This window comes from Annulohypoxylon truncatum (assembly GCF_022578515.1).
Source record: "Annulohypoxylon truncatum strain CBS 140777 unplaced genomic scaffold F4807scaffold_42, whole genome shotgun sequence".
NCBI classification, from domain to species: domain Eukaryota; kingdom Fungi; phylum Ascomycota; class Sordariomycetes; order Xylariales; family Hypoxylaceae; genus Annulohypoxylon; species Annulohypoxylon truncatum.
The window spans coordinates 1-25118 of record NW_025953828.1 but is presented as its reverse complement, the minus strand read 5'-3'; the positions used below and the strand labels follow the sequence as shown (position 1 = coordinate 25118).

The window sequence follows — 25118 nt, the reverse complement described above, 5'->3', positions numbered from 1 at the left end:
TCAAGTCGATTCTTCTGTCGCCCAATTCATCATGGGTTCCGACCCCCAGTACGCGAAATGGCCTCCTCTACCATTAGCCCAACACGTCTTCACCATCACGAATCCCTACGCCACTCGACCCGCCCAGCAGGCCGCCCTGAAGAGTTTACAAGATGGCATCAATGAACACAAGATGGCCCCTCTGTACAAGTACCTCGCCCATCCCACAGAGGGTATCCTGAACACCATCGGTGAGACCACGTCGGCATCGGCGCCCCAGAAACCCCCCGGACGGAAACCAAGCGCAGCCGGCATGGTTGCTAGCAAAACCACTGCCGCTACCTTACCTTGGGACGAGGAGGTATACAATAAACTAAAGACGGAGAACGACAAGGAGCTGGAGGAGTTCCAGAAGGAGGAGGATGAAGCTGTCGAGCAGGCTGGCGAAACGGAAATCATGGCTGCGAAGGGAAAGCGTGCTGATTTCTTTGCTAAGATCGGGGACAAGGTATATTGATCTTTAACCGCATGGTCCTCTACTGGTATATGTACCAATGCGTGAACATAGCTGACAGCTTCGCGCAACAGGACAAGGCGATAGCAACCTACGAAGACGTCTTCGAGAAGACAGGCATCTTAGGCACCAAGATTGACCTGGTGCTGGCCATAATCCGCATGGGGCTCTTCTACGGCGACAAGGCCCTGGTCAAGAAACATGTCGCGCGCGCCAAGACCCTCGTCGACAGCGGTGGCGACTGGGACCGCCGCAACCGGCTAAAGGCCTACGAGGGCCTGCACCTGCTGACGGTGCGGTCGTATAACCTCGCCGCGCCGCTGCTCCTCGACTCCCTGTCGACCTTCACCAGCTACGAGCTGTGCACGTACTCGAACCTTGTCGTCTACTCCGTCCTCGCCGGCTCGGTCTCCCTTAAGCGGGTCGACTTCAAGAGCAAGGTCGTCGACGCCCCCGAGATCAAGGCCATCCTCGGCGCCGACGGCGACGACAAGCTGCTCGCCCTGACCGGCGCCATATCCGCGGGCCCCGGCGCCGAGGATTCTGAGATGCGCGACGCCGCCGCCGCCAAGGAAGCGTCGTCCTCGACGCCGGTGGCGCCCACCAAGACCACGATGGCCGTGAACCTGACGACCCTGGGCACCAGCACGGACCAGCCCGAGACCGAGCTGGCCGTCGACTTCTCGCCCCTGGCCCAGCTGGTCAGCAGCCTGTACAACGGCCACTACAAGCTCTTCTTCCAGGCCCTCGCCCAGGTCGAGGAGCAGTTCCTGACCCAGGACCGCTACCTCCACGAGCACAAGGGCTGGTTCATCCGCGAGATGCGTCTCCGCGCTTACCAGCAGCTGTTGCAGAGCTACCGCGTCGTCGGGCTCGAGAGCATGGCTAATGATTTTGGTGTTACGGTGGATTTCTTAGATCGGTATGTTGTCTGTCTCGTTCACCGCTTCCTTTCTTCCCCCCTTTTTACCACGCTATTATATTATATTATTTCTACGAGTTTCGAGATTGGGTAAGGTTTGAGCAATGCTAATCTCGTGAACAGCGACCTAGCCAAATTCATCGCCGGCGGCCGCATCCCCTGCACCATCGACCGCGTCACCGGCAAGGGTGTGATCGAGACGAACCGCCCGGACGACAAGAACAAGCAGTACCAGGACGTCGTCAAGCAGGGCGACCAGCTCATCACCAAGCTCCAGAAGTACGGGCAGGCCGTGCGGCTCCGGGGCAGCGAGAGGGCGTAAAGGCTTAGGGCGCGCAGAAAAGGGTAGGAAGGAAGGAAGGGACGGATGGGGCATCCGGAACGAAAGAAAGAAAGAAAGACAGCATTGCGAAGTCTCAGCTGTTGCAATAGAAAAATTTATTAATGTACCAATAAATAACCAGCCTACCTACGTAACATAGACGGAGCCTGCAAGCCGCTTGATGTTTTTTGGATCACGTTTTGAGAGTGTGGACACATTGTGTGGGTTTCATATTGCATCGTAGACTTGGTCTTCTTGTTTTGAAAGGTCTATATTTCTAGGTGATGTGTATGGAGTAGTGGAGAGTGAGTACCAAGGTATTGAGTTGAGTTCTTGTCCCGTTTCTATTCCATCGTATGAAGATGAAGTCCCTTTACGAAAAGCAATCGCTACGAAATTCCGAATGTGCAAAACCAACCTTATTCTTGTAAGGACGTATCTAGGGCATACAGGGTTTTTGCTCAATTCGTTTCATTTCTTTCAAGACAGCCGTCTAAGGTCTATCTCGAACCCAGCCATCATCCGAAGTCTAACCCGGTAGCCAGCCCTCACTCCTTAGCCCTAACCCGAATATCCCTCGTCCACACGACACGCAGAGTCTATTTTTCTTCTGTGGATATATATGATCTCTAACGATAGGTCTCCATAAACTCCTTATGGAACTTCTTAATGCTGCCAACCCATTCCGTGCCAGGGGCCAGGAACGTAGTTCGAAGGTGAAGAGTTCCCTCGGCCTGACCGAAGCCGCTTCCCGGGACGACGCACACGCCAGTAGCCTCGAGCAGACGCATGCAGTAGAACTCGTCGGGGGTGCGGTTTTCCTTCTCGGCGGCCTCGACGGCCTTAGGGGGGACACGGATGGTGGGGAAGAGGTACATGCTGCCCTGAGGCTCGCCGCACTCAACGCCCTCCATCTCCTTGAAGGCTTCGTAGAGCGCATAGGCACGTGTCTTGAGGCTGTTGTAGATATTGTTGTATTCCTTGTCGTAAAGCTCGTAGGACGGCTCGCCGGGCTTAGGTGGGTTGACCATAAGCTCGACAAGGCATTGGCCAATGACGGGTGCGCACAGCGTGATGGAGACGAACTTGTAGATCTGCTCCTCAACCTCAGGCTTGAAGCCAATGAGGTCGAAGTAACCGCCACGGTGTCCGCACTCGCCGACCATGCCTTTGGAAATGGAGTGTAAGGACGCAAGCTCGACGTTATCGTACTTGCCCGGGTGCTCTTTTTGTAGAGTGAGAAGGGTCTGCCGGAAGCTGTGGAACTTGCCGATGAAGACATTAGTCTGGTAGACCTCGTCGGCCATGACTACGAGTCGCTCCGCAGCAGCAAACTCGAGGACATGTCGGACGTCGTCCTCCGAAAGCGAGGCACCTGTAGGGTTTCCAGGGTTAATGATAACGATGGCGCGGACGTCAATGCCATCACCCTTGGCTTTGTTGTACGCCTCCTTAATCGTGGCGACTGACGTGCCCCATTGAGCCGCTTCGTCGAGATAGTAAGGTACGCATGTGGAATTTAGGACGGAGAGCGAAGCGGTATAGAGTGGGTATTGGGGAATGGGGACGAGCACACCGGTGCTGGGAGAGGCGCAGATTATGTGCAAAAGGGTGTTGACGCCGGAAGAGGCACCGGCTGACAGGTAGATATGTGCTGGATCAGCAGGGAAACCATCTCGTTCTAGAATTTAAGGTTAACTTGATGAAATCTTACGCGATTTGCTTTTAACGTACTCTCGAGGAATTTAGCAATACTCTCTTTGATGACGGGAACACCCGCGCTGGCGCTGTATGCTCCAACGCTGCCTGCGTGGTCCAAGAGCCATTCTGCTCGCTCTATCACATCGGTCTTGTAATCTAGGGAGTTGAGGAGGATATCCTTGTGCTCCAATAGCTTCGGGTTCTCGAGTAAGCTCAAAACCTGGCGGAAGTAGGTGATGGGCTTCTGGTCGAGCTGCTGCGGGTTGCCAATGTTGGCGCTAATGACCTCGTCAAACGGTAGAGTTTTATCTCCTTTCCGAAGCCTAGCGCGGTATTCCTCGGACTTGACGGCGAGTTCACCGCGAACAGCGTACTTGGCCTCGACGATGTGCGGGTTAATGTTCCCAAGGTTAAGTCTCGTCATGGCCGCTGCTTGGTGATGAAATAGCCTTTTTGGAGGGTGTAGTGGGCTTGGAGATGGCGGGGTAAAAGACCCTGAAAATGGCGGTAGCGGGGTATGTATTGCTACTGCTCGTTTTCCTGCTAATCCTCGTGCTAGGTTCGGTACCGGTACTACCGCTCCTGCTAACAAAAACGTGGTTCAGTAATGGTTCCAGCTTAAAGTTATCAGATGGAAAGAAAGACTAACTAGGAAAAACACGGGGAAAAAGTGGCGAGGGGACTTTTAATTCATAAAATGATTGGAATGATGAGGGAATTTCAACCAGGGATTAATCGGTTAGACGGTGAGAGGAAGAGAGGGCGAATAGAAGACGAATAGGATATTAAGCCTAACTTCAGCTTCTTGGACATCGGATCTTGGAACTGGGGAACTTGGAAATTTTGTGCATGTGGACATGTGCACTTCATTGTGTTTAGGAAACCCACGCAGATCAAATTGAAACCCGTGCACTTGTCTTTCATCCAGACGATCGATCAAGTTACCCTCGCCAAATCTTTTACCGCCTGACCGCGTGCGTCGCTGGTTCGCCTTAAAAGTGTGGGACGTGGTACATCATACCACTGTCGCGCAGCAAAGGTATTGACGGTCCAAGATGCTATTGGAAGAATTGGAAGAACCGAGAAAAAGGGAGTGCATCCACTATCCACTAGGAAGAGAGCCGAACATCGGGCGATATAGCAAACACCTGATATCGTTACGTACGTAATCAGGAGCAATCAGGGAACAATGAGGACAGTAAGATTTAATAATGTGGGGAGCTCCCGATGCTTGAATTTTATTTTCCCCTTACCCTCGGTAGATATTTGGGAAAGGGGAATTAGTAAGAAATCTGATTTACCTGCTGCGATGTGGAAGCCATGACGTTGGTGGCGATTGACTTGACTTCTGCTGCCACGAGCTGTCGAGATGATAGCGTTAAGATTCCTGGTCCGAGCCACACTCGAGTTGGCTGTTGCCATCTGAGGCAGTAGTTGGAGGAATTGTCTTGGAAGGCTCAAGGGTAGAGGGTAGGTAGTGAAGTTGACGAGGAGGAAAGAGTCGTCAGGCCTTGAAAGCAAGGGCGTACTTTTTTTTTCTTTGGCGGTAGTTCCTATCTCGCAACTTTATCTATAGGCTAATGTTAACGAAATCCGGGAAACTCCTTCACCGCCCGCTAGGTCCCTATTCACCCCGTATCGGAGTTAACCTTAAATACCGGAGATAATCCGTGACTAAGGGGTCTTGGTAAAAAGGGGGAACTATTTTAATTCATTCAATCTATATTCAGCCCAACTTTATAAAGGACTCAAACTTCGAAACCGACTTCATCTTCGAGCGAATCTCCTTATAGCTGAATGGTTTGTGCCTAGTCTGATTAAATAATGATGACCGTCTCCCTTTCTGCCCTGATTAGGGGGGTAGTGGGCTGGTTGTCTCTCCGATGTAAAGGATGCACGAAATCACCGCTGGGCGACTGGAAGTGTTGAAACGCGATTCTGACTTCATCCGTCGCCGTGTCTCCCTCGGGGACCCAAGACAGCACTTCCATAAAATGGAACCAATCCCCGATCAAAAACGGCAAACGTTCTGTGATGTACTCGGTGCATTGTTCCGCATAAGGATTGCTTGGTCCTTCATTGAGACGGTCGAGACATCCCTGGCCAAGAGATTTGATCCGCATTTCAATGCCTGAAAAGGGGTCATCGAATAGTTCTCTAACATGACGTGGGTTCAACGAATCCAGTATACAACCGCCCGTATTTTCATCCTGTAATACCACAAACTTGTGACTGAAGAACAAAGGCCAGCTGAGCCCATTCATCAAATTCAATGTCGAGTCTTTCCAATGCTCGATTTTCGTTTGGATTTCATCTATCATATTTTGATCGATGGTTGTGGGCATGATGGTTGCTCTGATGAGACTCTCAGCAGCAGATCTGGCTATGTCATAATCCTGGAGCCATTCATTCCACAGATCATTATAGTTGGTCCGTGTACTCCTAATACCTCCTCCGATGATAATTGCGAGGCTGTTTATAACATTTTGGTTCCCTTTTGATACCCAAAAGTCGTAGAATTTGGCAAAGGCTAGAAGTCGGACTTGGACACTCGGCATTTCTTCGTCGCGTTGATAGGCGTGGGTCGAAGCGCCTCTAACCAATACCTGGTAATCTTCCCAGGGATTCTCGCTTATCTGGGGACACGGGAAAGGTCGCGGATCGAATATCCTTTCTATATGGGCATTCTTCCCTAGGAATTTATAGATAGTCCAAAGGTAGTTAAATGCGAATTGGCCTAGGTGAGAGAAGTCGTCTATCAAGGGCCTGTTGATTAATAAAAGCCTTGTCATGTCATCTTTAGAGAATTTGTTGGTAGACCTGTGAGATAGACCCTTCACTCCGGGATGAATTATCTTAGGCAAAACTTTGAAACGGACCCTACAATACCCGGCGCATGTATAAATGTTGTGGTGGTCGTGAGCCTTAGCTCTTCGAAGATGCAATACAGATGATACATGATCTTTGGAGTATATCAGAAGGATAGTGTCTGTCGTCGGGTTGAACAACTCCTTCTGGAATTCAACATTGATATGGACGCCGAAACTGGGATCCTCATATTGGTAATCTGGTGCAGATCCTTTTAAAAGGATATTCAACAGATATCCACGGATAACCAAAGATCCAGTCTTCCGTAGGACTCCTGCGAGTCGTGGTTCCATTTCGTGTTTGGGCAAATTCTGGACAGGTCCATGTGCGGACTTACAGTAAACATTACTTCCTGGAGTCACTCGACGAAAATCGGGCACCCACGATGGGAGGTTAAGGCGACGGCAGTTATCGGATATCTCTCTCTTCGAATTCCCGCAGCTTGATCGCACTAGAACATCTAGCAAATGGCCTCGAGAGACTAAATAGGCGGCAATGCCGGTATAGACTTGTTCCACTGATAGATTGTAATCTGCGACCAATCCTTCCATATCCGCACCATATATCATGCCAAAGAAGGCAAACACTTTATCTTCTGGTAGAGATGCATTGCTGGACATACCGTCGAAGATCAAAGTTCCTATATCTCTGGAAGAACTGGACCTTTTTTCGTAGTGTTGCAGCCAAAGAGGCATAACGTCTTCAGGGGCGGTAGCCTTGAATATCTGCTGGACTCTATTTCGAGCATGGAATAAGTAAATTGACTGTCGATCGTACCCATGGTAGAGACGTACTTCCTTCGCGAGAGCTAGCTCCTGAATGATCCAGATGCGAGAAAAGTAGGGAAGGCGAAAGAGGAATCTTAGGGCTTCAATGTATTTAGGATCATGCAGATATATCTCGGCTGACTTTTCCTGCATACCTAGCACGAACATTGCGTCGCTCGTATAATGTGAGCCTGTCCCTAAGTAAACAAGGACGCTGTTCGCTGTCAAGTAGATATTAGGCATCAACCTGACCTGCTGGCGCCTCTCATCCGCATTCTCCTGGTTAATACAAATTGAGTCGACCCACAAGTCAATTGCTTGGTCACGTTGGCGAAATCGTCGAAGAGCTGCCTCGCAGTTTCTTGTGATAGCAAGTCTGTGCCATGATTTTCCGATGTATAGAGGCCGTCTTCTTACACTATCGCCCGTCTCATCTGCCCATGTATATGATACTGCGTCGTAATTTGGACATGCATTAAGTGGCATAGGTATCAATATGCCGTGTAGTGGATCCTCATGATTCCCACGAGACAATCGGAATATCCTAATCGATGGATCATTTCCGGCGTTCATAGATTGCGTCGGATCTAAGGGTTCGTACGGATAATACTTTATTCCAGCGGCCTCTGCCTTAGGCGAGATCGAGGAATTACCGTATTCGTTTTCGTCTTCTGCCTGCAGTTGACTCAAGGGGGGTTCTCGCTCATTTGAATACGGGGTAGACTCTGTCTTCTCTAGTCTCTCAATGACAGCTGTTTCTATTGAATCATCGTCGATGTAATCCACACTCCTCGGCCAAGAGAGATTTAAAGATGATTGTCTGACTATCCTTTGGCTACTTTCGGTCCTAATCTGAGGGTCCGCGAGCTCTTCGTCTTCAGGAACTTTTATCACGCACTCAGTACACATCCAGAGGCTCTCCGCTACGTGCTGAACAACGGGATGTCTGCAGTTGCAAATGCCTGTCATTGTGTGATATCGATGGTTGGTCGCGAAAACGAAGCCGGATCAAAGTTTATCATTCTTTTATTTCAATGCAGCGAATTTGTGACAGGGAAGAAATGTATGTTTTGGTAAGCTTGAAGTAAGGATGCCCAGATGGGAAAATAGGATGAAACATAAAGAAATAAAGAAATGCAACTAGGATCCCACATATTATGCAGCGTAACATCGTGATGTGTGATTGGCTATGGCAAAGAAGAAGTAGGTGAACATCGACCCATCCTTTCATTTACATCAGCTACCTAGCAACATTTTTCTTCTCTGATGGAAAAGTGATAAGTCATATCATTGTAATAGCTACTAGGTCCTTAGGTACCTAGGTAGGTTAGGAAATATTAGGCTTTGCTAGAAACATAAATTATCTTGTGCTGATTATTGAAGCCATTGAATCGTGTTGAAGTTGATGTAGTGTAGGCTGCATAGCGTAAATTAGACTGATGAAAATGGTAGTGAAAGATTTGAAGAAAGAGATCGTACCTCCCATATTTTTATATTTCAACCAGTCGCCAATGTAAACCTCTGATTCGAGGACGGCCGTTCGCACTACGCTGTCTGTTGAGTCGCACGTGGGCCCCCAGATGTGATATACATGTCTACAACGTGTTCTTCTGGATGCCTTCAACTCCGCAGAAGGATTATTCGTTTCAATCAGTGTCGGCTCCCTCCATTCTTTCTCGCAGAGCCTTCTCAAAGGCGCTAGGGTTCCGGGCGCCGGATCCTTCAGCAAAGATCAGTGGTTAATACATAATGAATATGTATTGTTCTTAGTGCCTTGTCAACTAACCTACGTGAAAGCTTACTCCTTCAACTTTGACCCCTAACTGTCGAGCACGCTCGAGAAGATTGAGTGCGACATCTTTGGTAGCCCCAAACTTTCCACCGAGGTCGGTTAAAGCCCCTGGATCGGAAGCGTAGAGGCGTAACACCACCATCGCCTCAGGCATGATGGAGTGTATTTTCTCCAGTTCGTCAATGTTGTCACATGTTGTTCGGTGGACCCCAATAGTCCTTGCGAACCGAACCGAAGATGGACTTTTGCACGGGTTGGCAAAGATGATACGTGAAGGCTCAACGCCTAAAGAAAGAACGCAACGGATCTCTTCTATCGAGGCGCAGTCAAAGCCCGTACCGAGGGCCTCTAAGTATCTCAGAAGAGACGGGTCTGGATTACACTTGACTGCTACTAAATATTAGTGTATGCATGAACATGGAAGGGATTCTTAGTACCATAGAATGGTTCAACTGTTGGTAGATGTTTCTGCCATTTTTTATGTTGCCTAAGGACTTGTCCCAGGTCGGCAATGAAAAACGGGTCATCTTCGTTGAAATCGTGCTCCAGTTGACCACTTCTTTTAATGTAATCGCATATTGCTTGGTCTACCACTTTATCTGATCCAGCGACAAGGTCAGACTCGTTGCCAGCAACTCCACGGTTGGATGTGTCAATTTCGGTAGCGGCCATGATCTGGGAGAAAGCAAAGCTTTATTCTGATGCTTAGTATTAAAACTTGTCGTGGACAGAGTAAACGACGCCACGAGATTAAGTATCTAGAATCTTCCTAGGTAGGATGGTGCCTAGGTAGATTCCGTGTGCATCGCTCGGAACATGTGTGGCTTGCTGTGCTGGGGAAGAAGCAGTCGCGAAGTTCCTGGCCTGTGCTGATGATCATAGTCTCCATGATGCACTATTGTACGAGATTGGAAGAGTCAAGGATGACGCATGTCACGATATCTCATTGTAGCACCTATGTAAGTTCCCGACGGGTTGTCCACCCAAAATTCACTGCTTTAGGTATATTTTCATGTGCTTGGGAATTGACATGTCATTTAGGGGGTGAAAATGATTGATTGATTGCGTTTTATTGGAGCGCACTGCCCCACTACTGTACCCCGAAAAAGAAAAAGGGGCTTCCGAGGGGCTTACTTATGATGCCTCCGCGCTAACCTTAATGGCTCATCATCGTGTCTCAAATTCACGGGTCAACAACAGAGTCGTACCTCTACGTACCATCAGCAACCCCCCACATCCCCGCGATCTTAAATCTATGGGCGATGAGATAATCTACAGTGAACTTGAAATTGACACACCTCATGGACTGTAACATCTTGAAAAGCTTGCTCTGCATTCACATAATAGTCCATCTAGAAATCGAAGTGGGTAGATGCACTCATTCATATTATTCCTCTGAAATTCTATTCAAAACTGTTCCCAAGTCCACCTATCTTCGAGCTCGCTCTCACAATCATTTCTCATTTAACTAGAACACGTACGAGCTAAGGAACTGGTATCCCTTCAGAGTGGCTTTCCAACCCTCGGAGTTAGGATCGCTGCTCAGATCGCAGATATGTGGAGCCCCTTCGACTAGAACTAACTCGGTCTCGATGTTTCTGTCAACCAAGGCTTCGTACGTGCCCTGGCTCTGCTGCCACGGTATCAAATCATCGGCTGTGCCGTGAATCAGGAAAGTGGGCGTTCGATAGTTGCCTTGGCGAATCTGCGCGCGGGGGCTGGCGGCCACGATCTTCTCTAGGCTGGGCTGCGGAAGATTATTCCAGTCCTTGACATCAGGGTACTGAGCGGCTTTGCGCTTGCTAGGAAGCCCGCCGATGATGACGGGAAGCGTCTGCGCTTTCCAATTGATGTGAAGCACGATGCGACACCGAGGGTCTGTCAGGATGCGAGGATCGGAAAGCGGCTCCCACGCGCCGACCACGCCGTAGTTGGTTATGGGCTCGTCTTGGATAGCGTCGAGTATGTTGTACTCGAAACCCTTGTCTTCCGCGCCGATGGGCTGGATCGGGTGTCTCCACCATTCGTCCTCGTAGTGGGTGGGACAGTAGAATGCGAGGATAGCTTCCGGAGGCCGTAGCCCTCTTTGAGGGGCTGTCCACGCCAGTGACATGGCGAGCTGCCCTCCAGATGACCATCCAACCACTACAACCCTTTCACCGTCGATCTCCAATCCCGGCCGGCGAGACTTGATGTTTGGCAATGTATGACGAGCCCAGTCGAGGGCGTCGCAGACATCCACCATCGGCCCCTCGGAAAGGCTCACCTCGGGACAAAGCCGATGATCTAAGCTCACCGGTAGGAAACCCATCTCGAGTAGGAGACGAGTCTGAGCCGGTCGAATGTCTTTCCTGGAGAAGATGATATGACTGCCGCCGTGAATCATCAAAGCTAGAAGAGATTAGCGAGGTGCCAATGGACAATTCGAGCTGATTACGTACCGACAGGAATCTTATTTGGATACTCCCCTTCTAAAGGATAGTATATATCGGCGTGAATCTCTTGGTTCCCTATCTTCTTATAGACGACCGTCTCTAAAGAGGCTTTCGGGGCCTTCTTTAATGGCACCACGCCATTGACCTGAGCTGGGTCTCCGCGTGGAAACGCCCCAATAACGCGTACTGTTTTGGACTCAGGCGTATCACCATCCGACCATAGGACCTCGGCAAATCCTGCCTTTTTCATAATACGCTCCCAGCGCCTTTCGTCGATCAAAGCGTGCGTGCGACCGTCTTCAAATAACCACCAGCCTTCGAAAAGGCCGACCACAATGTCGAGCCAGAACATATTCTGCGTGATTTCAACTAGGGTCAACGCTCCGTCTTCGCGAATCATCTTGCGTAGATGAGAGAGGGATAGGTCAAGATTTCTTGTTGCGTGGATGCAGTTAGTCGCGATGATGCAGTGGAACGCTTCCTCGTATTCCGGTTTGACTGGCTTCTCGATATCGAGAATTTCGAAGGACATGCCGTCAACACCTTTGAACTGTTTTTTCGCCGCCGCTACGAGTGAGGACGAGATGTCCGTGAAGACATATTCAAAAGGAATGCCGTGATTCCTGAGATGGTTGACGATGTACCGAGTTGTCCCACCAGTCCCGGCGCCTACTTCGAGGATGCGAACTTTTCCGCCGCCGGTGGTGTTGGTCAAGGCTTTTAGCAAGAAATCGCCAAGGACAAGAGTGGGTGTTCGGAGGAGAGGCCAGAATTCATACATGGCCTCCAACGTCTTTTTCGTTTCTCTATTCCCGAAAACAATCTGTAAACCATCTTGTTCACCAGTCAAGCATGCAGCCATCTGAGATCCAACTGCTCTAACTAATTTATTGACATCGTCGTGCTGAGGATGAAGACCAATGAGCTGCTGATAGATGGATTCAGCAGGGGTTTCGTCAACAGGAGTATCACTTCGAACGAAACCTCGGTTCGTCGACGAAATAAGTTTTCCGTCCTCAAGAACACGGTAGAATTGTTGCACCAGCTGTTTGTGCTTGTCTAGCGCTTTAATCTGAGGGACAGGGTCGCCTGGCTGAATCTTGGTCAAGTCACACCCGAGTTTGGCGAATGCCTCTCTCACATAGGCCAGTACAAGTCTGGCTTGTGACGGGTAGGCTTCAGACCAGAAACCGACAGCTTTGGTAACCTCTGCGAGTTGATCGTATCCAAGCCTCGCCTCCTCAAAAGCGTTGAAGGCAGAAATGATGGTAGGCCGATTGACATTTTCCGTAGGCTCTGGTGCAACGACTTCAACTTCCTTGGGACCACCTACATCATCTGTATCATGATCTACAGATGGGGAAGGTGGCGTATCTAGGTTGCCATCGTCACTACCTACTCCTAGATTGTCGTCGACATGAGTCACGAGAGCTTGGATGTTGGGGAAGAATAAGAAGGTGGTCAGATCAATCGTTAGACCTAAGATCGACCGAATGTCGTTAAGAACTTCGGTTGCCATCAGCGAGTCGATTCCGAGATCGTCTAGTGTGGAATCCCCATTAAGCTCTTCGAGCGGAAAGTCCGTAATGTCTGATAAGATTTGAAGGACTTCCTGTCGCTTACTTGCCGGCTTTGGAGCCGATGTGGATGGCAAGCCCGAGACGACAGGGCCCTCCTTTTCGACAGTCTGGGTCGCTGGCTTATGAGCTTTCGCGCTTGAGGCCCCTGGTTGGTTGACATTCTTCAATATCTTTGCAAGTAGGGCCTGGGGCATTTTTGAGAAGCGGAGACCAAAAGTCGCCATGACCATATTCCCAGTTCCAGCCTCGAAGACGTAAACATCCGACGATATGTCAGTCTCGCCACCCTCACTCATGTTGGAGCAAAGTATCCACTCTTTCGCGTCGGGATTGAAGTTTCCACCCATCTCGATGTGATCGATTTTCATGCAGACGAAGACGTCTTCGAGACTCGGATTGTTGAAATAATTTACCAGGAACCCTGCAAATTGCATGAAGCTGTCGGTCATGGGAGTATCGCAGAGGCGCTGGTCCGCTGGAGCCGCCACGTCCGGAGTAATAATTACCTTCCCAGCGGCTTCATGTCGTACACAGGCAACCTCCTTTATGCCGCTGAACGCTTCGCCGTAGTGGACAACAGTGCTAAAAGCACGATAAATGTGGTTTCCTCTCATCTTCTCGGCATCGGGATGGTTCATGATCTCCTGATATCGACGTCGACCTAGTAACGATTCGAATCGCTTGAATTCGCGGGCTGCTTGCGCATCACTACGCTTCTTGAGAGATACTTGCCCGGTAGTTTGTTCCTGTGGCCCTGCATTTTGACGCGTGCTAGACTTGGTAGTGATGGAAAATGACCATGACGGATGCGCTTTTTCCAGACGCCTTAATATGAGCGTGATCTCCGTCGAGGTATCATGGCCGATTGGAGCTTTCATAAATAGGTCGTCCACGGTAGGCACATATTCCTTTCCGTCAGTATCCTTCTGAAGGAATAAGGCTGCGCGAGCCACCACCTCGAAGTAGAGAGAGGCCGGGGCAAGTGCCTGATCAGCCATGACGTGACCACCGAGCATAGCCTGGAAACGATCGGAATGAGGATCAATTTTAAATAACGCTTCCTTTTCGGATTTGTCACTGAATCGTATGAAAGAGAGAAGTTCATGTGTCTCTTCCACCACTGCTTCTCTTTTCACTTCCTCCTGAGGTGCTCTGCCTATATATGGAAGCCAATGTCTTGTCTTCTCGAATTGATACGGCGGCAGGCTCAGGTTTTCGTATGCTGACTTTTGACTCCGGTGGAAAGCCCAGTACTGCACATCGTACCCTGATTTCCAGAGATCAGTGGTCACGTCGGTGAGAGACCCTTGTCCATTGGAAGAAGCGAGCTGTGGTGACACGAATGTGTGTCCTTGTGAATTTGGCACTGAACCCTTGGTGAGTTGAATCACCGAAGAGCCACGCCCGGCCTCGAGCCAGGTGATCTGAGAGAATCTCTTGGTGAGTCTCTCGACGGCTTGTTGGAAGAACACAGGGAATCTCGTATGCGCCGATACGATACTGAAGTCAGGCTCGGTGATGCTTTCAACATCAGTGCAGGTTTCAAGGTGCAAAGTGGGACGTCTCCAATCTAACTGCTTAGACAGAGCCGTGAGATGAGATAGCATGGGCTCGGTGAATTTGGAGTGGAAACCATGCGTGACCTTTAGTCTTTTGGTGCGTACTGAATCGCGAAGGGATGGTGTATTAGCAATGTACTGCTCCAAGGAATTGACTGCGTCGGAAGAGCCAACCACCACATGGCTCTTTGGTCCGTTATAACATGCGATCTCAGCATAGAAGTCGCTGTTCTGAGCCTTCTGCAACTGAAGAACTTGGTCTACAGTTGCGCGGTCTGCCTGCAAAAATATCATGGACCCCTGTTCAGGACCCCAGTACTTTTGCATCAGAGACGCCCTCCCTACCACCAACGTCAATGCATCGTGGAGAGAGAGCGAACCAGCAACACAAAACGCAGTCAGCTGGCCAAAACTATGCCCAATTACTCCGCCGACCTTCAGGCCGCAATCCATCCACGCCTTGGCGGACGCATATTGAACAGCAAAAAGAGCAGAATGCAATAGGGTAAGGCTCTCTATGGGTTCTTGACTGAATATGGCTGGGTACAGGCTCTCCAGTCCCCTAGAGACTAGAATTTCATCGCAACGATCGAGATGATTACGGAACACTTTGGAAGACTCGTATATGTCTCGAGATAGGCCAACAAACTCGCTCTCTTGGCCCCCGAATACAAGAACCACAGGCTTGGGGCTGTCGGCCGTATTTATGCCAGAGCCGGACGATGCGGCTTCAAGCTTCGACTCGAGATCCTGAATGCTGGATACGGATGTTGAAAGATTGTACGGTAGAGTGTGGTTTGCGCGATCAGCGAGATTGAATGTAAGCGACGCTAGGAGATTATCATTCCCGGTCTTGGCTTCTTTCAGCCAACCGAGTAACTTCTTGCTATACATGGAGAGGCTGTTGGTGGATCCAGCGGAGAGGAAGAGTGGATATCTCGATAGTTGTACTGGTGCGGTGGTAATATCTGGCGATTGCCACTCACGGATCATCACAGCCGAGTTGCTGCCAGCCGCACCGTAGCTGTTTACCAACGCTAGACGTGTCGGGGGATCCCAAGGTAGAGTACTCTTGGGTATAGCCATTTGATATTGATCGAACGGTGGAATCTTAGGGTTTATCGTCTTATGGCTGGCTTGTTGGGGTATCTTTCCATGCTTCATCATGAGGAGGACTTTGATCAGACCTGCGACACCGGCCGTAGCTTCCGTGTGGCCAATGTTCCCCTTAATGGAAGCAAAGTGGAGGATAGAATCTCTATGAGGCCCACCGAAGGCATCCCGGACACTGCGGACCTCAACTGGATCTCCAACACCGGTTCCGGTTCCGTGTGTCTCGACATACGATACGGACTCTGGTCTCACATTACCGAGCTGCATCACTTTCTGATACAAGTCAACCTGCGAACCCGAGTGTGGCACTGTGATGTGGCTTTCGTTATGATTCTGATTCGCTGCGGATCCGACGATAACACCAAGGATGTTGTCATTCTCTTTGATGGCATCAGAAAGCCGTTTGAGAACTACTACCCCGACACCTTCGCCTCGGCAATACCCATCGGCGCCAGCGTCAAATGGTTTGCATTGCCCAGTTGGACTGAGAAATCCGGCTGCGTGTAAATTTTGGTAATCGAATGGACTGCAGATCACGTTGGTACCACCGGCGACAGCTCGAGAACATTCGCCGGACCATATGGCCCGACAGGCTGTGTTGATGGCCACGAGCGACGATGAGCAGGCGGTATCGATCGTCAGTGATGGACCGGTCCACCCGAAATAATGGCTCATGCAACCGCTTATGAAGCATCTCGAAGTTCCAAGTGTGGCATATGCGGTGGCTGGATGACAAGAAATGTTGTCGTAATAATTGTTCATGACCGCCCCCATGTAACAGCCATAGTCATCAGTCTCCGTCTCAGGCGACGGCCTGAAATAACCTGCCGATTCTAATGCCTCGTATACGACCTCGAGAAGGATTCTCTGTTGTGGATCCCAAGCAACGGCCTCTCGGGATGACTTCTTGAAGAAGCGGTGGTCGAAAGCTTCTGGATCTCGAAGGAAATTTCCCCACCACTTTGTGTTTGCGTAATCCCCTGTCTGTGGTAGTTGGAGTCGCTCAACAGGCGCGGGCTTGGCCGTTGATTTACCTTCGAGTATCAGTTCCCAGAGCTCGTCGAGTGAGTCCGCGTCAGGGAATCTGCCAGACATGCCGACGATGGCGATGGAATGAGAAGGATATTCATCAAACGGCTTTGATCCGTTCGGAAGGCCATTAGTTGATAATGGGCCATAAGACTGTGTGTCGGTCCCACCTTTCAGTTCTCCTAGATTGAAGACTTGGAAAGATGCGGCCTGGACCAGAGATGATGGGATATTGTTGCCGAAACCGGCGTACGCAACCGTCTCGTTCGAATGTGGTAATTGAAGAGTAGCTTCTCTCATGGTCGTATACCAGTCTGCGGTATTCAACATCGTGTTGTGGATTATAAGCTTCGTCAAAGAGCCCTTGCGAATGATCTCACCATCTATGGTGGACCGCAAAGGGGCATAGAGCGACTCGGCCTCTGGGAACCTGAGCGCTTCGGTACGCAAGCTTAGCTTTGCAATCTTGTTCGAGGCATCTGAATGAACAGAAGTGTGAAAACGACCGTTCACCGGTACCGTCGTCGCCCGGAGACCCTGGTTACGGATCTGTTGGATAAAATCACCCAGATCTTCGGTCTTGAGAGTGACGCTCACGCTTGTGGTATCAGTAATGCTTGATATATAAGCCTGATGAAAAACCTGTTAGCAACAACCAACCCGAGGATCGAATAGGTAAAGAAGCAGAACGGAATTACCTCAGGATATGATTGTATGATGGTATCGATCTTGGCTTTCTCTTCAGCATTGCCTTCCCTCCAACGGATCGCGACACATGCAAACCCGTCAATATATTCGTTGATTTGATCCAAGTCAACATATGCTCCTATGCACAGGGCAAGACGAAGCCCTGCGGCAGCAATGGGACCAATATCAGCTTCAGTTTTCGAACTAGCCACGATAGTAGCACTGATGAAGCCAACACAGAATCCTTGGACTCCTGCAGCGCTGACGCTTTCAAGGACCTGATGATGAGAGCCATTACCAAGTTGTCTAAGGTAGCGCGCGTACTGGCTGATCTGGAGAAGGATAGTGGCTGGTAAAGCATAGAGGTTTGGTGAGATATTGTGATTGGGAAAGGGGCCGCCTTCCTTGACCCACTGCTTGAGTTCATTAAGGTACTTGGGGCCAGGCAGCAGCTGTAGACTGTCATCGAATTCTACAAGGGTCTCCCAAAATTGGGGGAGTTCTGCCGCTGCACTGGCGAGGGCGGATAACTGAGGGTTGCCAATGAGCTCCTGACGCAAGTCTTCTAGGACTTCCTGTGACGGGAACCCAGCCTGGGGCCCAAAGACTAATAGCGAGGGGAAGGGCTTGGAGTGTGTCATTTTGAGGATTTTATACCGAAAAGAAATCACATTGAGAGTGAGTAGGCGCTGGAAGATCTGAGAGTTGTTGAAAGTTGCTGATCTATGTGAATTGGTAGATATGAACCGGCGGATCTGCCCAGCTTTGTATGCTGCTGTTTCTCGCTGTTTATATCACAAAGAACAGTCTGACACATCGTCAATCAGGAATTTCATCATTGCCAAGTATCTGACACACCACGCGCATCTAACCACCTTCAGGAAAATCGAACCACAACATGATTTTGCATATCCTATTAACTTATCTCTTCTGCAGGTTTCACACTTGATGTCGAACCCAAGGGGGTGTCTATAGGGAGATATCTCAGGGAGGGAAGGGTTATCCAACCTATGCTCCCTCTATGAATCCTTCTCAAAAATGTGATAGCTTCCAAGATCTTGGAATCAACGACTGACATCAAGGTCCACTAGCTATATCAAATTACATAACCTGGGCGTATGCCTAAATAGGTACCTAGGTGAGAGTTCACATATCCAGAGCTACTGCTACCACTCCCCCACATTCCAGTGTATTGGCGATGGCCTCGTCCGTCTCCCACTTCAACGAGGCTGACGTGAGACGATCCTCTGCGGCAATTAGTCAGCGGGTCAGCCTGGCATGCCTCTCAGCGAGTCCCAACCTGGGATGTTGGTGCAATATGCGTGGTGATTGCATGGCTTGGGTACCTCCTTCATTTAGAAGGAAAGGCGTAAGTGGATGGTTGCTTTGATAGTACTCATTATAGGATAATGTAGACTCACTTAGGGAGGGAAGAGGTAACAACGACGTTGTTGAAGAACTGTAGCCCTATCTACGGGGGATCGCGGTATACTGCCGTTTGTCTACACCGTCTTGGGATAAGGCTGCAGCAGCCTTAGAAGGGGTTGAACCTCCGATGGGCCAGACCTGCGGCCACTTATCCTCTAACAGTTAGCTCTAACTTATCCCGCGTCCACAACACGAGTTAGGAATTCCGAGATAGTATTGCCGATGTTTAATACCTTATTCTCACGTCTAGTGTAACATAGAACTGTTATTACTAACAACGAGCCAATCCAAGGCCGACCTCTTTCATAACGTCTAGCCACCCTTTCAATCCGAGTTCCGTTGAAGAATAAGCATGTGAGATCTTATATGTGTTAGTCACTAAATTAGTAAAATCTTGTTGTAAGTTTACTATCTATTTGAGAATACCTACCTTCTTTTTTAGTCATATTATTTTTTCGCGATACTTATCATTTTTCTGTATATTCCAACAACATAGGTACCCGCAAATGCTATTCGGTAACCACATCATTCTCCGGGTAATACCGATAAATGCCCCAATCATATTTCTGTCTCCTGTCGCTAGAAAGATAGGCAGCTACGTTCGGTCGGGCCTTGACTGCCTCCCATAGCCCGAAGACTCGATCGTATTTGCCGGATTCCCTGGCCTGGTTCATTGCTTTAGGAAAAGCGAATCGGACGCCGTCGACACACTATTCCAGAAAATTAGCTAACTAGTAGTAGAAATCTCCGACAAATATGCTGCAATATGGAGAATGATATCAGGTAGGGGTGCCAGATACGGGATTGTCTTGAAAGGGGGGAGAGGAGAGGGGAGCTTGCCTGAAATAAGACTAGGTCTGCGTAGGTGAATGTGCTTCCCATTAGCCAGGGGCCTTGGCCGCACTCGTCGCTCTTCAATACCTTCTCCCAGTACGAAAGATGCTTAGGGAGGCGGTTCTTGATCCATTCTTTACTACGCCTCAAGCTCTCCTCCCTCTGCTCTTCGTAGTACAATTCGACGCCAATGGGATGGTGACAGTCGTGTACTTCATTGCTCAAGCCGTCTAATGCAGTAAGAGCATGGGCATTGATCCGGTAAATATCGTTCTCTCGGGATCCGGCAAGTCGGAGTTTAGGGCCAAGGTACATGAGGATATTGCTTGTTTGGGAGATGACGAGGTGTCCGTGCTTTAGGAGGGGAGGGGCGTAATAAGGCGGGTTGCCTTGCTCGCCTCGATAATTATCGTTAAGATAAGCCGTGACGGTCTCCCGGCATTTCTCGATAGGGAGAGCTGCAGTGTCTACGTACGAAGCACCGGCTTCCTCGAAGGCCAGCCGGATATGCTCACCGCGCCCCGGAACCCCCGTATAATAGATAAGCTGGTAATGCTCGGCCATAGGGAGTATCGTTAAGGTACAGTCTTCCTGGGGTGTTGTTAATAATTCTTTTGTAAGCTATATTGCGAGCATGAAACTACGATCGTCATCGGGAATATATCTGCCACACCGGTCATGCTTACCTATGAATCCTTACCTATTCTTACGGCCTTACAGGCTTCCCGGTGCGGGGTAGGTGATATCTAGGACAGCAGGTATGTAATATAAAATCAGGTATCCCTTTGGTTGGCATAAGACTACAACTCCACCATGATTAGTAGCTGTACCGCCAGCAGCCCCTGAGCTCCACTAGTACCCACAAAAGCTTACTTCTAGTTGGTTAGACGCCACTGAAGATCACTTTAAGAGCCTCAACGCTTACAGCTTTAACAGGCATGCGCTATTGCCGATGTACAGTTACTGCCCAGGTGGTTTTGTGGGAATCTTAGTCTTATTCTAGCTAAAGGGATATAAACTGGATAGGTGCTTATGTCCTAATTCCCCTGCGGGCGAATAGTTGCACCGTGACATTCAGGCTTGAGTTATGTTATTCCTTACCTACGACGAATATAATAACGAAGAAAGGATCCTATATGCGGTGTTCGTTAACAGTGTTTTGGATAAATGACCTGTCAGAAGGTACGATTTCCAGGTTAGTTAAGTGATGAATATATGCTTTATTTCTTGATCAGGTCTTATCTAAGGTCATGTGGTTCGCGTATTGAATAATACTTATCTTCCACTTTTGATCCTTCACGTGATTTCCCTTAAGAAAACGTTGTTAAAGAATTTATTTTTGTAAACATATAAACTTTAAAGTTTAAACGAGTTAAATTTTATATGAAAAATTTATTAATTTAATAATTAATTAATTAAAATATAAATTATATAAAATAATATTAAAATAACATGAAATTTAATAATTTAATTAATTATATAAAAAATTTTTTATTTTTTTTATTTAAAAAATTATAATTAAAATTAATTATAAAATTTTTAATAATTTTTATATTATGTTTTAAAAAAAATTACGTGAAAATTAAAAATTTAAAAATATTAAAATATTAAAATACACGGATTATTTAATAATATTAAAATTATAAAATTATATTTAATATATTTTTTTAAATTTAATTAAAAATTAAATTTATAAAATTTTATTATTTTTAAATATTATAAATATTATATTTTTTTTTTTTTTATTCCGTTAATTTATTTTTAATATTTATTAAATTTAATTATTTTAAAAAATTTCGGAATAATATATTTATTAATATTTTAATAAATTTATTAATAATTATTTTAAAAGATTTTTTATATATAATTTAAATTTTTTTTATATTATATTTTTATTAAAATTAATAATTATAAATATTAATATATTTTAATTTTATTTAAAATTTTTTAATATTTTTTTAAATTAAATTAATAATTTAATTATTATTATAATAAATAATAATAATTAAATCGTTTAATTTTATTTTAAGTTTTTTAATTAATTTAATAATAAATATAATTTTTTTAATAATTTAAAATAATATAAAAAATTTAATTTTAATTATGGAAATTATAATAATAAATTATTTATTAACTTTTTATTTTATAACTTTTTTAAATAATTTTATAATATATATTTATAAATTTTTTTTATTTTAAATATTATTAATAAATAATATATTATTTAAAATTTTAAAAATATTATTTTTATTTAATTATAATTTTAATATTTAATAATAATATAAATATAATAAAATTTAATTTATTATTTTATAATATTTAAGTTTAAAATTAATTAAAAATTATAATAATTTTAAATAAAAAAAAATTATATTAAGTTTTATTATAATTATTATATATAATAAAAATTTTATTTTTTTTTAATAAAAATTAATTAATTAAAATATTATTTTTCTTTCGAATGGAAATAACTTTTTTTTATTATAAAATAAAAAAATATTTTTTTATTTATACTTTTATTTATTAACTTTAAAATTTTATTAAAATAATCCGTTTAATTAAATTATAATAAATTTTTATTTTTATTTTAAAATATTATTATATTAAAAAACTATTAAAAATTTCCTTTTTTAATTAAATAATATTTTTATTTTATTTTTATAATAAATTTATTTATTATAATTTTTTTTCGGATTAATAAATTAATATTATATTATTAATATAAAAAAATACAAGGATTTTATTTTTTTAATAAATGTATAATTTATATGGAATAAATTTAAACTTTATTTTTTTTAATATTATAATAAATTTTTTTTATTATAATAAAAATAATTTTTTTATTTTATATAAAGTTTTAAATATTTTAAATATAATATTTTTTTTATAATAATTAAAAAACATTTTTATAAAAATATTATAATTAATTAACGCATTTATAAAAATATTTATAATATTAAATTATTTTAATTTTAAATTAAAATATATCGTAATAATTATTAATATTTAAAAAAAACGTTTAATTAATATTAAAATATAAGTTTTTTTATTATTAATTTTTTATTATTAATTTTTTTTAATTATTAACTTTATTTTACATTTAATAAATTTTTTATATTTATTAATTTTATATATATATATTTACATGTAATTAAAAATTTATTATTTTTAATATTTTAAGTTATATTTAAAAATTTTTTCCCATGTATTTATTTTTTTATAATTTATTAAATATAATTATTCGGTTTTTTCGAATAAAGCTTTTATAAAATATTTTTTAATTTCGGTATAATATTTAAGTAAAAGTGGTAAATATTTATAATATAATTTCTTAAGATTTTTTAATAATTTTAAAAACTTTATTCGGTTAATATTATTTCCGTTTAATATATTTATTTTATTTTTTAATTTATTAATATTAAATGTTACACGTTAAAAAAAAAGTTAAATAATTAATTTATAATAAAATTTATAAAGTTAAAAATAATTAATTTAAATAATTATTATAATAATATAAATAAATTTACTTTGGAAATTCGTAAAAATAAAAAGAATAAAAATTAAAAAAAAATTTATTCGTGTTTTAAAATTAAATAATTAATTAAACCTTTATTTTTAAATTTCACGTCCGCTTTTATAATCTTTAATTATTTTATTTTTTTTTATTTTAATTATTACATTATCCGTTATTATATTAACGTTTTTAATATTATAAATTTTTTTATTTTTAATATAAATTTTATAATTATTATTTTTTTTTAAAAAAATAATATATTATTTATAAATTTATAAAAGGTTTTTAATTATATTTTATAATTTTTATTATTTATTTATAATAAATTATTTTTTAAATTATTTATATTTTTTAAAAATAAATTATTTTTATTAAATATAATATCGCGAATAATAATAATTTTATTAATTATTAAGTTTTATATATAATAAATATTTATAAAATTATAATTAATTAAATATTTTATTTATATTTATAAATTTAATTTTTATAATTTATTCCGTTTTAATTAAATATTTAATATTATTATAAATATTTTATATTCGTATATTTTAAAATAAGTTTATTTTAATTTTTATTTCGTTATTAAATTATTATTACGTTTAATTATAAACGTATAAAAACGTTTATATAATAATTTTTAATTATAAATATATTTAAAAATATAATTATAAAAATATATTATAAATTAATATATTTTTAATTATAAAAATGTTAATAATTTAATTTTTAATTTTATAATTTACGTTTTTATTTTAATTATACTTTTCGAACGTTTTATTATTTCGTTTTATTTTTAAATATATAAAATAAAAAGTTTAAATTATATATATATTTCTTTAAAAAATTATTATACTTTTAATTTAATAAATATTAATTTATTATTACATTTAATTATTTTTAATTTAAATGTATATTATTATTTAAAAATTTTTAATAAATATTTAAAAACGGTGTTAATATTTTTTATTAATTTTTCTTATAAATAATAGTTTTAAATATAATTTAATTATTTATTAATAATAAATATAAAATTTTTATATTTATTAAAACTTTTTTTAAAAAAATGAAAATTAATAATTAAATAAATTCCGGGTTTATTTTTAATTAATTAATTTTTTTTTCGGATTAATTATTTAAGTTTTAATATTTTATATATATTATATTTAATAATAATTAAGTTAATAATTTTTATTTTTTTAAAATTATTAATTAAATGTTTTAATGTTTAAAAATTAAAATACTTTAATTAATTATATTATTTAATAATATTATTTTATTTCGTATTTCGTTTAAATTTAAAATTTATTTTTTTAATTTAATTATAAAATGAATTTTTTATTATTTTATATGGTATATTTTTTATTATAAATTAATTATATCGGTTAAATATTTTATATAATATAAAATTATTTATTTTATAAATATATATTTAATTTTTTTAATTATTTTATTAATATTTTTATTATTATAATAATTAAAAAAATATTAAATTACACGTAAAATTTTCGTAATAAATTATATTATATAATCGTATATATTAATAATTTTTTAAACTTTTAATACGAATATTAATATTATTATATTTTAAAATTTTAATTTAATTATTTTTTATAATAATTATATTTTTTTTTAACGTTTTTCGGAAATTTCGGAATCGGGATTATTTATTAAAAATATAAATAATTATATTTAAATTAAATATTATAAAATATATAAAAAAATAATAAAAAATTATAAACGTTATTTAAAACATAAAATTAATTATAAACGCGGTTATTATTTATAATATCATTTTTATTATTTTTCGGACTTAATTAAAAAATTAATTATTTTCCTTAATTTTTTTAATTATTTTATTTTAAACTTTTATTTACATTTTAATAATAATAAGTTTATTTTTAATAAATATATTTTATTTTCCTTTTCTTTTATTTTTTTTTCTTAATTTAATTAATTTATTTTTATATTTTTAAATATAATTTAATTTAATTTTAAATTTTTTAATTTACTTTTAAATATAAAATAAAATAATTTAATTTATTATTTTCGAAAATATATTAATAATTAATAA

The 25118-nt window shown here is 42.0% G+C and overlaps 6 protein-coding genes across 6 annotated transcripts; 1 reads left to right on the top strand and 5 right to left on the bottom strand.

The window, feature by feature from the left end:
- Nucleotides 1-31: 31 nt before the first annotated feature.
- Nucleotides 32-1737, top strand: F4807DRAFT_453926 (PCI-domain-containing protein; the record flags this gene model as incomplete). Its single annotated transcript, XM_048000514.1, has 3 exons — nt 32-487; nt 568-1415; nt 1539-1737. 3 exons carry the CDS (start codon nt 32-34, stop codon nt 1735-1737), a joined length of 1503 nt encoding a protein of 500 aa, XP_047849992.1.
- A 341-nt stretch (nt 1738-2078) lies between these two features.
- F4807DRAFT_279314 (PLP-dependent transferase) lies at nt 2079-4118 on the bottom strand. The gene is made up of 2 exons (XM_047994666.1): nt 3472-4118; nt 2079-3418 (listed from the first exon to the last, which is right to left on the bottom strand). Exons 1-2 carry the CDS (start codon nt 3860-3862, stop codon nt 2367-2369), a joined length of 1443 nt encoding a protein of 480 aa, XP_047849991.1. The 5' UTR covers nt 3863-4118; the 3' UTR covers nt 2079-2366.
- A 441-nt stretch (nt 4119-4559) lies between these two features.
- On the bottom strand, nt 4560-8427 carry F4807DRAFT_279389 (heterokaryon incompatibility protein-domain-containing protein). Its single transcript, XM_047994667.1, has one exon. The coding sequence runs from the start codon at nt 8040-8042 to the stop codon at nt 5256-5258; it is 2787 nt and encodes a 928-aa protein (XP_047849990.1). The 5' UTR covers nt 8043-8427; the 3' UTR covers nt 4560-5255.
- On the bottom strand, nt 8139-9848 carry F4807DRAFT_442695 (uncharacterized protein). The gene is made up of 3 exons (XM_047999495.1): nt 9303-9848; nt 8860-9255; nt 8139-8793 (listed from the first exon to the last, which is right to left on the bottom strand). The coding sequence occupies exons 1-3, from the start codon at nt 9535-9537 to the stop codon at nt 8720-8722; spliced, it is 705 nt and encodes a 234-aa protein (XP_047849989.1). The 5' UTR covers nt 9538-9848; the 3' UTR covers nt 8139-8719.
- A 193-nt stretch (nt 9849-10041) lies between these two features.
- F4807DRAFT_471018 (BcPKS19, polyketide synthase) lies at nt 10042-17909 on the bottom strand (the record flags this gene model as incomplete). The annotated part of the gene is made up of 3 exons (XM_048002874.1): nt 10042-11256; nt 11307-16734; nt 17280-17909. The coding sequence occupies 3 exons, from the start codon at nt 17907-17909 to the stop codon at nt 10334-10336; spliced, it is 6981 nt and encodes a 2326-aa protein (XP_047849988.1). The 3' UTR covers nt 10042-10333.
- Nucleotides 17910-19126: 1217 nt separating this feature from the next.
- F4807DRAFT_442662 (glutathione S-transferase) lies at nt 19127-20411 on the bottom strand. Its single transcript, XM_047999494.1, has one exon. It carries the CDS (start codon nt 20092-20094, stop codon nt 19420-19422), a length of 675 nt encoding a protein of 224 aa, XP_047849987.1. The 5' UTR covers nt 20095-20411; the 3' UTR covers nt 19127-19419.
- Nucleotides 20412-25118: the final 4707 nt, after the last annotated feature.

What these genes read in the sequence shown, in the direction of transcription:
- F4807DRAFT_442662 (XM_047999494.1), bottom strand. Translation starts at nt 20,094, where the DNA reads ATGGCCGAGCATTACCAGCTTATCTATTATACGGGGGTTCCGGGGCGC.
- F4807DRAFT_279314 (XM_047994666.1), bottom strand. Translation starts at nt 3,862, where the DNA reads ATGACGAGACTTAACCTTGGGAACATTAACCCGCACATCGTCGAGGCC. An exon ending in TATTGCTAAATTCCTCGAGA is followed by an intron (nt 3,419 to 3,471) that starts GTACGTTAAAAG and finishes CTTAAATTCTAG; the next exon opens with AACGAGATGGTTTCCCTGCT.
- F4807DRAFT_442695 (XM_047999495.1), bottom strand. Translation starts at nt 9,537, where the DNA reads ATGGCCGCTACCGAAATTGACACATCCAACCGTGGAGTTGCTGGCAAC. An exon ending in AACAGTTGAACCATTCTATG is followed by an intron (nt 9,256 to 9,302) that starts GTACTAAGAATC and finishes AATATTTAGTAG; the next exon opens with CAGTCAAGTGTAATCCAGAC. An exon ending in AGGAGTAAGCTTTCACGTAG is followed by an intron (nt 8,794 to 8,859) that starts GTTAGTTGACAA and finishes TCTTTGCTGAAG; the next exon opens with GATCCGGCGCCCGGAACCCT.
- F4807DRAFT_279389 (XM_047994667.1), bottom strand. Translation starts at nt 8,042, where the DNA reads ATGACAGGCATTTGCAACTGCAGACATCCCGTTGTTCAGCACGTAGCG.